Below are 12,039 nucleotides of genomic sequence, written 5' to 3'. Positions count from 1 at the left end.
TTGGAAATTGTAAAACTCTCTTATTATTAATGTCAAATACATTTTACATTTATTAATTTTTATCTAAGCGTAATTTGTATACCAAATCTTCGTTGATAATATGATCACTCCGTTTGATAAGATGTTGTAAACTCTCTCTTCATTTTAACTATCCGGATTTGGATAAGTGAAAACATTAACAAAAAATTTCTCTTGTAAAGCTTTCCCAAACGCTTTCCGTTTCGAACCAGTTATGTAATATTTCATTTAATTCAAATATTTTTAGTTTACTTTTATATATTGCATAATTCTATTGAGAGTATTTCCAAATCAAGATTCCTTATATACCTTTCGTTTGGTACTCATATTGTAACATTTCAGTTATTTTATCAACTTAATGAAGTTTTATTTTCAAACAGGTGGCAAACCTCTTCAAACATATTTTGGACCGTAAGTCTTCTTAAAGCTCTTTAGTTTGATACCCATATTGCAATATTTCATTTCTTTAATCAATTTAACTGAGTTAAAATTTTCAAATAGGTGGCAACCCTCCTTAAAAATATTTCCAACAGTCAACGTCTTTAAGTTGATACCTTTATTGCAATAAGTCATTTATTTTATCAATTAAATTGAGTTAAATTTTCAAACAGGGGGCAACCCTCTTCCTACATATTTTCGACTGCAAGCCTTCTTAAAAATCTAAAGTTTATTGCCCACATTGCATTTTTTCAATTATTTTATCAATTTAACTGAGCTAAAATTTTCAAATTTCTCAAAAATATTTCCTACAGTCTGTTTTTTAAACTTCTTTAATTTGATACCTTTATTGTAATAAGCCATTTATTTGATCAATTATATTGAGTCAAATTTTCCAACAGGTGGCAACCCTTCTCAAACTTATTTTCGGCTGTAATCCTTCTTAAAAATCTAAAGTTTAATACCCACATTGCAATATTTCATTTATTTTGTCAATTTAACTGAGCTAAAATAAAAATAGGTCGCAGCCCTCCTCAAAAGTATTTCCTACAGTCATCTTTCTTAAGCCTCTTTAATTTGATACCTATATTGTAATGTGATTTATTTCATAAATTAAACTTAGTTAGATCTTCAAACAGGTAGTAACCCTCCTCAAAGTTTCTCATAGTTTCGGCTGTAAGCCTTCTTAAAACTCTTTAGTTTGATACCCACATGGCAATATTTCATTTATTTTATCAATTTAATTGAGTTAAAATTTTCAGCCCTCCTCCAAATATTTCCGACTATCACCTTTCTTAAACTCCTTTAATTTGATACCTATATTGTAATATGTCATTTATTTTATGAATTAAATTTAGTTAAATTTTCAAACAGGTTGCAACCCTCTTCAAACATATTTTCGGCTGTAAGCCTTCTTAAAACTCTTTAGTAAAAAACCACATGGCAATATTTTATTTGCTTTATCAATTTAACTGAGTTAAAATTTTCAAATAGCTGGCAACCCTCCTCAAAAGCATTTCCAGCAGTTATCTTTCATAAACCTACTTAATTTTGTACCCACATTGCAACATTTAATTTATTTTTATTAATTAAACTGAGTTAAAATTTTGAAATAGGTGGCAACCCTCGTAAAAGATACTTCCAACAGTTATCTTTCTTAACCCTGTTTAACCTAATACCCATATAGTAATAATTCGTTAATTTTATCAATATATTTGGGTTTAAAAATTTTCAAATAGGTGGCAACCCTTTTTGCGGTATCATTGGTTCTGGTATTATACCGAACAATACAAAAAAGAAATTATTCAAATCGGTTCAGCCGTTCTCGAGTTTTGACGACCGTGACATACGAACACAACATTTTTATTAATATAGATATGTACATTATGCAAATCCTTGGGAAACTTATAAAAAGTTAAATTTTTTTATAAATTATTTCGAGTACCAAGTAGTGCATACCTATTGCAAGATAGCAATTAGTATAGATATTTCTTGTATTTCCCAAAGTTTTGAGTAAAGATCTGGCCTTTGATGGTCATCGTTTGAATTGAAGTACTTACATATCGAGGGCTTATATTCAATACCCTCTATCTGCACTTTTCTGCAAAATTTAGATTCTGATATAAAAATCTACCTAATACTTAACTGTCATCGGTGATGTTACTGCTGACCTTGTATAACGCTTGACATACGCATTTACTATTGCATTGCAAAGTCTAAGATCAGTGATGACAGGTACGTCCCAGATGGGTTGTAACAAAGTAGTTTTTGTGATAATTGCAGATAGAGGTATTGAATATAAGCCCTCGATATATTGTTATGAAATACTAATATGTAATAAAAAAATGCCATAATGCGCTATACAATTATAAAGAATTTCCTGTCTCAATTTGAGTGTGAGTGACTGCATAGGGATGTATGTAAATTCGCTAAAACTTAAAATGTGTGATAATTATTCCTATTAGTTTCAGTTATTATTATAACACTAACGCTTCGTTTTTTTTTTTAACTTTAGACTTCTGCACTTTTTCAGAATGTTTGTTTATTTACGCTTAAATTCTTCCATCGCCAATATTTCCTTCATTTCTAATTCCGTAATTTTGATTTTTTCTTGGCTATTGAGTTCTCTTCATTTCATTTCCATTTCCTTATCTTTGGGTATCTATTCTTACTTTTCTTTAAGTTCTATTTCCCTTTCTTTTAGCACTAATTCCCTTTGCCTAATCTCTATCTCCTTCTCCCTCAAAATCATGTCCCGGTCTATTTTATGCTTTCTGACTGAAATTGTAAAATGTCGGAAACTGCGGTTCTTGAATATATGCCCTTGCGGCTCGTTGAAGCGACTCGTTCGTTTTCAGTAATCATTTCAGGTAAATTTTCAGTTATTAAAGATGTCGATGTAAAATTTCTTCTAATTCATAAAAGAAGGTGCACTTCTTAAGCAGGACAGCTGAAAGAAAAAATGTAAAAAAAGGTAAATACGTATTATTCGGTGAACTTAAATAAGTAATTCACTAGAATTACATTTAATGGTTTCTCCATCCATACTCCCTGAACCGGTTGAGTCCTCCCATCCTTTGGCTTTGTTATAGGTAGAGCGCATATAGCGAACATTCGAGCGCAGTGCCTTCCCCTCCACTACAACATTATACTCCATAACAAACCTGGTGTAATAAATTTCAGCTATTAGTCTCTAAAACAAAATTTAAAGAGTTTTAAAGGTCTAGAATTTCATTTTTCAAATAACCAACCTCAAAATCTCTATTTGCCAACAAGAATTGCACCAAAGCGTTTTTTTCCGCCACTGCCCACTTCTTTGTAGGATTGCAGCGCACCCGCATTGTCTTTGCCTGAAAATTCATTTTGTAAGAGTAATTCAGCATCAGTATTTACATATGCATGTGCATTAATTTACCTTTACTTCACTAACGTTCTGCATTTGTTTAAATATTAAAGTTCTTTATTTTTCGACTTCAAAAATTTCCTTTGGTATGCAGCGCAGAAGAAGAAGCACAAGCACAATGAGGTAAACAGAAATCAGCTGATCAGTTATAACACACTGAACACATAACATGCAGAGTTGTATTATTTTAATATCTTTATCTATCCAAGACAACAACAAAATTTTAACCATTGTGAAATTTTACGATTTTAAGATTTTACGACGCTTAACACGTTTTGTGAATCCCCTAATTGTATTATATTATGACATATATTGGTTATATTGTGTTCTCAACTTCATGCAGTAACCAGTTCATGCGCAGGTTGCTTTGTTGAATACACACATACTGAGACAAAAATTTTTCGCTTGTATTGGAAGCTCTGCCAGCGCTGTGCATCACTGTTGTATATACTTTGGGGTTGTCCAAAATAAGTAAAGTCGGAATTTTAATGCTCACCTCATAGGATTGTACTATACCTACGGTGACCATATTTATGGCAGCTGAATACGGACATAAAATAATTTTCCCAAATTTTCCCCAAAACCTTTTCCAATTATCCTAGATTTATTAGCTCTGAAACAGCGTCTTTATTTGGCATATATTTTTCAAACTTTTGTGAGAGCAAATATTCAGTTGTAACATCACACAATTGTAGAATACTTTTCCATAACTTTTTGCTTTGTGCTCGGGGTTTTTTCAGGGACCGTAAATAGCAGTTATTTTTTGCCAACAGTCAAACTTGGCCATATATTTATCAAGTTCGAAATAAAAGTCTTTCCGGATAGTAAACAAACCGCTTATCCAAATTAAACAAATTTGGTACCAGATGAAAGAGAACTTAAATAGCTTTTAAACAGAAATAACGATCGAAAGCTACCACTTCTATTTATATTTTTTTTTTATAATTTCATACAAAAGAAATGCATATAGCTGACCCAAGGTTTGTTCTATGGTAATAAAAAAACATTTTTTTTTTTTTAATATTTTTCAATAGCTGGCTTTCCTCGTTTAAATATTTCAGTTTTAAAGCTATTTTAGTCCTCTTTCAGTTGATACCAAACTTGTTTAATTTGGATAATCGGTTTCTTTATTATTAGGAAAGGACTTTTATTTTTGACTTAAAAATATCTGCCCAAGTTTAGCTGTTGAGAAAAAGTAAATGTTATTTACGGTCTCTGGATTTTTTCCAGCAAAATTTGTTACAAATATTTTTAGGCAGAGAAACATGATGAAAATATCCGACTACTTTTGAAGTAGAAGTTGTTTTCAACAGACTCAGATTTCGACCAAGCACAATGCAGTGCATAGCATCCGGAAGGAGCTGAACTGCAACGCGTACCTTTGAAGGGATCAACTTTCCTTCGATCTTGAAGAACTTCTCTACTTTTACAAGATTTTCCTGGAAGGCGTCTTATTTAGAGTTTCTCATGTGGAAGATACAATCCTTCATAAAATCAGCAATAATATTTTTGGCCTAGCTTCGCCTAATGAGTTCTTCTCTCTTCACAAAATTTGAAGATTGCCAGGCACCACAGCACATTGGACAGGTGATAGCACCAGAGCAAAAAACAGCAAGCTGTGTGTACTTTTTTTTGTTGGTTTTAGAATCCATATAAGTAAACAAAGTTTAAAACTTTTTAGTAAACTGTAAACAAAAATGCCTATTTAAAGACGAATTCCTGGAAAAAAGTTAAATCAACAGAAGGAAAATGAGATGCTACTAGTGAAATTTCTTTTAGAAATTTAAACAATAATATTATGTTCAAATTGGCCCCATTTAACTTGTTAAATGAAAAAGAGCTTTTTGGAAAACACAATCGTCCACATTGAACATTTGGAGTTAACTTTGACGGTTGTTTGATTACCAATAAAAATTCGAAAAAAAATATTTAAAATCAAGCTTTTGTGTTTCAATTTTTTTGTGCGAATGTCTGGTTCATGATATTAACGCATACGGATTACTTAGAGGCTTCAAAATTTTTAGTTCGTATGCACTATTTATCTCTGCGTACGATGAGACCTCATGGGAAATAACTAATTACCGCCTTGGCATCTTTTTTGGCGGGAAGACATGCATACAATTTTTATATTTTCTGATAATTTTTAATTTTTAATATTTTTCAAAATATGCATTTTTTGAACGTTGGCGTGTCAAATGAAAGCTTTTGGGTCTTTCTGATTGGCCGGGGCAGAAAGCTTTCTGATACAACTCTGAACTGGTTTTCAAACGAGTTAAATGATAGCCCGAACACAATGAAAACGACGAGCTACAAACCACAGCTGTCAAATTATTTTAACACGTACTCTTATGTAGATAATTATTTTGGCGACGACCGGGCTACGCGACGGCTGTGGTTGTGGCCAGATTAGATCTATTTCTATTTTTCTGGCGACAGATAAGGTTCTTCCTCTTCTTTTATGTCAAACTCATACAAATTCATGATGTCGCTGCCGCGTTCAAAGAAATCATGTCGCCATCGACAAAGCGCTTAGATAATAAAGATGACAAATTGGAAGCTGTGGTCGGTAGCTCGTCGTTTTCAATGTGTTCAGAACTTGATTTAACTGGATCAATTTTCCAACAACAATTGCATGCGATTTAACTGGTTTATGAACATGTTTCGTTCATTTAACTGGTTTAAGCCCATTTAACATGTTTAGCTCGTCAATTTGAACGTAGTATAAGAGTCAAGTTTTCTGAAGTGGGTCATCCAAAGTTGACATTTCAATTTTTTATATTTCATTGGCTGATTTTGAAAGTTAACATGGTGTGCAATATTGACACCAAAGCTTTTGCGTTAATTTTATTTTCTTGATGAGTTCTTTGCAAATAAATTTTTGTGCAGGCTTTTACACTTTTTGCAATATTTCAGCAACCATTCATTCGAATCTTATGATTTTTCGATAGCAATTAGAGAACTTATTGGGCAACAAAATTAAGTGGTCAGTTTGTAAAATTTCGATTCTTGTTTTATAAGAATTTTTATTTTTTAATCAATTGAATATTATTACCAACTTCTCATAAACCTAGAAAAAAAATTCCAAAAGCATTTTTTACTTATGCTTCTAAAGATATGTATATCACCAGAAAATACTGAAAATTTGCTTCAAATAATATGCCCTTTAAAATACATTTATGCTAGTTTTATGTACAGTATGTGATAAATAAATAAACTTTTTAAAGTTTCACAAATTGCACTTACATAAAATTAACGAAGAATTCAAACATTTTTAACCGACTTCAAAAACAGGGGGAGGTTATCAATTCGTCGAAATATTTTTTTTTTTTATGTATGCTACCGCATAACTTTGGACCACGTGAAAACGTTAAAACAGAGTTTAATGTTCATTTTCCTCGATTTCTGGTTTCTGGTTTTCGATGGAGATGGTGATTTTTCACGATTGCCTAATTTTTTAATCGGCCTTATCATGAGTTTCATTTTCCCCGAACCGGTTCACTTTTCACTTTTGGTTTCCATGGTTTTACTATGGGCGGATGACAAATTTTCGGGTGAAATTTTTTTCAGGCGAAACTCAGGATAAGGCAGAATATTTCGAATACCGAAAACTTTTACTGAATTTTTATTTTTATTACGTAGCTCATATTGGTGGAACGAATTCGAAGTTGGATTGCAAATTAAATCTTCGAATCCTGGATAAGTACATATCAGTAGTAAACTCTTTGAGGCTGTTAAGTGTACAAAACAATAGTACGTAAGTATGCATTGCATATTTTTAGGACAATGTTTTCATTCGCAGTTAAACTTTTAAGAGCTCTCAAGAAAAACGAAAAATTCATATAAAATGACGCATAAGAAATGGAAAAGAAATTTTCTTCTATTCTATTGATCATGAAAAAATTAACGGTGCTCCTAAATGTTTATATGAGAATAGTCGGTTGTGTCTTTTGCTTAAAAATACTTGTTTTCCTGAGAGCTGCAAACTGATTTAAGAAATTTTGATAGAAGAAAATTTCTTTTCTATTTCTTGCCCGCCATTTTATATGCATTATTCGTTTTTCTTGAGAGCTGGAAAAAGCTTTTCCAGCTGACAAAGTTGGGCATTAATAAATAATCGTGTCATTACGTAAAAAAAATTGTGATTAAGTTCATTTCTACATGACATTTTTTTAAATGGCATACATTTTTTGTCATTTCAATGCCTACTGGAAATTCGGCATTAGAAAAAATTTTTGTATGCAGCCGCTAAAAATTACTGTTGATTTTTGAGAATTTTTTTGTCGAGGGTGTTCCGCATTTTCTTCCATATAACGCATAAACAAAATCTATTTTTATATGAAAGAAAATACGCAATACCCTGGACAAAAAACCTCTCAAAAATCAACGGTAATTTTTAGCGACTTGATGCTTGTACTGATGGGCTGCAAAACTGCATACTGAAAATTTTTCTAAGAAATCTAGTTGAAAAATTCAACACTTTGTTGAAAATTTCTTCGTATTTCTTGAATTTTTCAGAGTTCTATGAGATTAAAAAAAATTATTATTGTGTTTTTGCTGTTGAATGAACTATATTTTTATAAAAAAATTATAAAAATTTGGAAGGAGAATTCAGAAAAAGAAAATAGCCAAAACGTTAGGGTATGCATATTTTTGACGCTGACCGTATATGGACATATTGAGACGATTACGTGCATGAGAAAACTGGCTTTATTCATTGTATCAGCATCTCTTTATTTGTTATTTTCGCTCAAAGTTTGAAAATTTGCATTTGTTTTGTAGGATTTTTTTTTGTTGAGCATTTATGTGTAAGCATCGAATACTTCTTTTTTAATTTTTCTTTTTCATACTCAAAAGCCAGTATGAATTGATGAAAATGATGGAATTCAAAATACTTAATATACAATATATATTTATAAAGAAATACAAAATTATTGGTAAAGGCAGGTAACACTTCACATTACAACTCGTACGCAACCAATACATCGCCGGCATAGCACCAACATCGTATAAAGCAGTAGCAACAAAACCGGTTTTCCCAGCTAGCAGCCAACGTTATTTCTCTCGTCTACGAGTAGGCGGTGCGTTCGAGCCATTCATCCATACTAAATGTCGCTCGATTCAATTCGTCAGTGTCGCGTTCGCGGAATATGTCAATGTATGTTTTCGTCTTTACCGCGCACATCAAAAAGTCATCGAAGGTTATTTGGCCTTCGCGTGACGTGTAACGGCGACCGAGCGCATTCAGGACCCGATTATTAAGACGGTAACCGGCCGAATTGAGTGCGTCACGCAATTGGAAACTTTCTATTTGGCCGCTATGATCGTGATCATAAAATTTGAATACTGCTTTCCATTTGGCAATGTCGGTGAGTAATAATTCGAACTCTTCGAAGCCCAAGTTTCCGGATTGATCCTTGTCCATCATCGCGACCATTGAACGGCACGCATCCTTTGAAAACGTATTTTCATCTACCATCACATCCCTCAGTGAGTGATCAAGTATGCGCTTGAGTTCCATCCAATCTACTTCCATATCGCTACCAGCAATGCTCTTGAAAAGACGACGCAGATTCTCACGTTGCGGATCCTCTTCTCTACGTGGCGGTATGTTTGGTTTTATACGATCATCCACATCGCAATACCCAACTGAATCGTCATTCTCATCCATAGTATTTGCCGTTTCAGAGAACACACGTATAATGTACTCGCCCTCTTCATTGGGATCAAAGGTCGACGGAACAATTAGATAAGTGCCTGGCGGCAATTTGAAGCGTGCGCATACTTCGCGAGTATTTATAAAATGCGGAGAACGCGCAACTGAAGCACGGTATTTGAAAAAATTTAAACCTTGCGGCCTAGTCTCCATGTCGCGATCTGTTAAATGGTAAATGGCGAACCCGATGGTCAGACATTCCATACCACGATTGCGCTTGGAACGCCGATTCTTCTGCATAAGTGCGACTATAACAGTACATTTGCCATCATCGTCATCTTCATCAGGATCGGTAAGGGTGATCACATATTGGGGGTTATGCCAGAAAGTCTCGAGGAAATTACGACAGCCGCCCGCTGTAACACCGGCTGTCCATTCGCCTTCAAACATTTGCAGCTCCCATTTCCGCTTTCCGTTATGTTGTTGATCTTCGGTCAACGAGTCTGGTGACAAATTACAGATTTCAACACGATCGAAATTATTGAGGAACTCTTGAAAAGGCATCCAAAACTCTCCATCTGCATCAAAAGTAAGTCCGAGCTCTTGTTTCTGTGATTCAGGTATGTAACGCCATTCTGGGGAGTTATCACTAAATGGCCCCTTCCATTCCGCATCATTGCCCCAAGGATTACGCATGCGTATCATAGGTAACTTTCCTTGACGATTTGGCGTATGAATATCGATCATGCATACTCGCGATATGGAGTAGGCATGACCACGAATAAGGCCATGTGGAGTTTCTGCTTCAAACACATTTGGATCGGGTTCCAATGAACAGCCCATTAATGAATTGCGTTTCATGGCTTTATCAAGAATATTAAAAAGATTCGGTGGTGCTTCTTTCAAATCGTACCATTCCGTAACACCACCCGTAAAGTCTTCCATAGCCTCACAAGTAGTACCACCTTTAAGTGCTTCATATGAACCATGTAATTTAGCATAGGCCTTTTCTAACAATGCACTCCAGAACTCGTTACGCTCCGTTGAATGCATGTATATTAGCTCTCCACGGTATGTAGGAAGGCGATCATCAATTACGACTTCCACCCATTTACCGTACTGCCAGAAACAGAAATGGAATATCCCCGCATAATTGTCTTCAAAACTTTGATCAGGTGGCACCACATGGAAGAACATGTTCGGATCTGAAGTTAAATTTGCCGCTGCTGCTAGTAGCCAACAGTCACCCAATTCTCCTTGTTGCACATCAAAGCGTGAATAACCATCAACAAAAAACTGTGGATTATCGGCAATTTCATGTGGACGTAACCAATCAAGGCAGCGGTCGGGACGACGTGAAAACATCAGTGAGTCATTTTTGGCTGGAAAAGCTGGATCCTCAAAAAGAGTACCATTATCTAAGCAACTGCTGCGTAGTGTTTCGTATGGCACATGTGAATCATCTTGAGAACGAAGCTCACGAGTTTTCTCCTTCATCCAGAACATATTTTCGCTTTCAGGCACCTTTACAGCAGAAAATGGTATCTCCGGTACACCTACAGAAGGCTCCTCATCCGGCGATGGTAGCTTATCATTCGCTGCTTCACTAACGAGGCAACCGCCACCGCCTCCATATGTTGGCATTGCACCATCTGGCAGCGTTGGAATAGTCGGATAGAGGCTGGACGGAGACGATGGCGGAAGCACACTATATGGCATTGGCATACCAGTTGGCATCGACGGATATGGCAAATTTGGCGCCGTAGACGCCGGATACGGTGCCGTAGGGTATGACGCATACGGTTGCGGTGTGCCAGAGGGGTAAATCACATTCTGCGCCCCCAAGGTCGGATACAGCGATTGTTGTGGTGGATATTGTGCTGAATTTTTAACATCAGGCACTTCTGATGGTGGCATTGGCATGCCATAACTCAGGCTGGCTGCGATGGGATTCGTAGGTGCAATTGGATACGGCAATGCCGGATAAAGACCAGTCGTCGGTGGCTCACTATTGATTTTTTCATTTTTATTATAGCCGAGAGCAGCTAAGTTCACCAAACCAATTCCAGTGGAGTGGTAATTTTTTGGAAAATAGTTTCTTGGATCGTGCATCTTAACAATTTTTTTATGAAATTAAACTCCTTTCTTGTATTTTATTTGTGACACTCAAAAGATACAACCGAGACACACTGACACAAACGTTTTAATACATAAACTGCTACCATAAGCTAATTTCCGCGCACACAACGACAACGTAGCAGAACTGCTTTTGCTGTTTGAGTGTAGAGAATGGATGACTGGCTGGTTGTGTTAAGTTTGAACAGTGTTGCATCGAATGGACGAGTATTTTCGCATTTACGTTTGTACATAAAATCAAACAGCAATGCGAATTGAAATTCACAAGCAAAGAGAAGAGAGTTTCTTCGCCAACTGTTTTGGTTTGTGTTTGTTTGTTTCTCGCTTACATTTGCATCATTTTCCTTTTCGACCAGTTTTTAGATGAAATCCAGCGCAATGTTTAAAAGTACGTAGGTACATACGCACATATGTATGACAGTGAGGGTGAAGAAAATTTCACTATATAGCTGAGAAAATCATGAATTCTTAAGTTGATAATTTACGTAAAAAATTTATTTAAAAAAAGACTTTCATTTCCCTGGCTGGACGCAAACGTCATGTAAATTATGATTGTGGCTTTTCTGGTTCTCCCTTCGTTGTTACTTGAAATTTAACGATTATTTTATGATCATTGATGTAAACATTTTTAAATTTAAATAAAACAAATAATATGTACAAAAGATATTTGTAATTTACAACCCTGCGCCTCACTTCGAATTACACGCAAACACATGCATATATGTATACATAAGTATGTATGTATGGGATAGTGGCATTGTTTATAAACATACATGCTATTTCGTGTGTATTTACTTGTGTTCTGATGGTATTTGTTGCTGCTTAGCTGAATTTTCAGGTTTCTGCTTTTGTAGATGTTGTTTATAATAAAGAGAAAAATATGACTCACTAA

General features: G+C 34.9%; 2 protein-coding genes across 3 annotated transcripts; both read right to left on the bottom strand.

Annotated features, from left to right (window-relative positions):
* Nucleotides 1-2,079: 2,079 nt before the first annotated feature.
* On the bottom strand, nucleotides 2,080-3,558 carry LOC108376470 (uncharacterized). Of its 2 annotated transcripts, XM_017632695.1 has the most exons (4): nucleotides 3,371-3,558; nucleotides 3,207-3,305; nucleotides 2,980-3,148; nucleotides 2,080-2,905 (listed from the first exon to the last, which is right to left on the bottom strand). In XM_017632695.1, the coding sequence occupies exons 1-4, from the start codon at nucleotides 3,392-3,394 to the stop codon at nucleotides 2,841-2,843; spliced, it is 357 nt and encodes a 118-aa protein (XP_017488184.1). In that variant the 5' UTR covers nucleotides 3,395-3,558; the 3' UTR covers nucleotides 2,080-2,840. The 2 variants fall into 2 exon arrangements, with proteins under 2 accessions (XP_017488184.1, XP_017488183.1); XM_017632694.1 differs by having other exon boundaries at nucleotides 3,207-3,558.
* A 4,604-nt stretch (nucleotides 3,559-8,162) lies between these two features.
* CalpB (Calpain-B) lies at nucleotides 8,163-11,717 on the bottom strand. The gene has a single exon (XM_017632696.1). It carries the CDS (start codon nucleotides 11,121-11,123, stop codon nucleotides 8,424-8,426), a length of 2,700 nt encoding a protein of 899 aa, XP_017488185.1. The 5' UTR covers nucleotides 11,124-11,717; the 3' UTR covers nucleotides 8,163-8,423.
* Nucleotides 11,718-12,039: the final 322 nt, after the last annotated feature.

Source organism: Rhagoletis zephyria, unplaced genomic scaffold, assembly GCF_001687245.7.
Source record: "Rhagoletis zephyria isolate East Lansing unplaced genomic scaffold, Rhagoletis_zephyria_1.1 Rzeph_scaffold_10480, whole genome shotgun sequence".
NCBI lineage: Eukaryota > Metazoa > Arthropoda > Insecta > Diptera > Tephritidae > Rhagoletis > Rhagoletis zephyria.
The sequence above is the reverse complement of the archived record's forward strand: the minus strand, read 5'-3'. Positions and strand labels throughout refer to the sequence as shown.

Bases quoted from the DNA above. Each gene is read 5' to 3' on its own strand.
- LOC108376470 (XM_017632694.1), bottom strand. From the start codon at position 3,338: ATGCTGAATTACTCTTACAAAATGAATTTTCAGGCAAAGACAATGCGG. The intron at 3,149-3,206 runs GTTGGTTATTTG...ATTTTGTTTTAG, and splicing joins TGGCAAATAGAGATTTTGAG to AGACTAATAGCTGAAATTTA. The intron at 2,906-2,979 runs GTAATTCTAGTG...TTTTTCTTTCAG, and splicing joins GGATGGAGAAACCATTAAAT to CTGTCCTGCTTAAGAAGTGC.
- CalpB (XM_017632696.1), bottom strand. From the start codon at position 11,123: ATGCACGATCCAAGAAACTATTTTCCAAAAAATTACCACTCCACTGGA.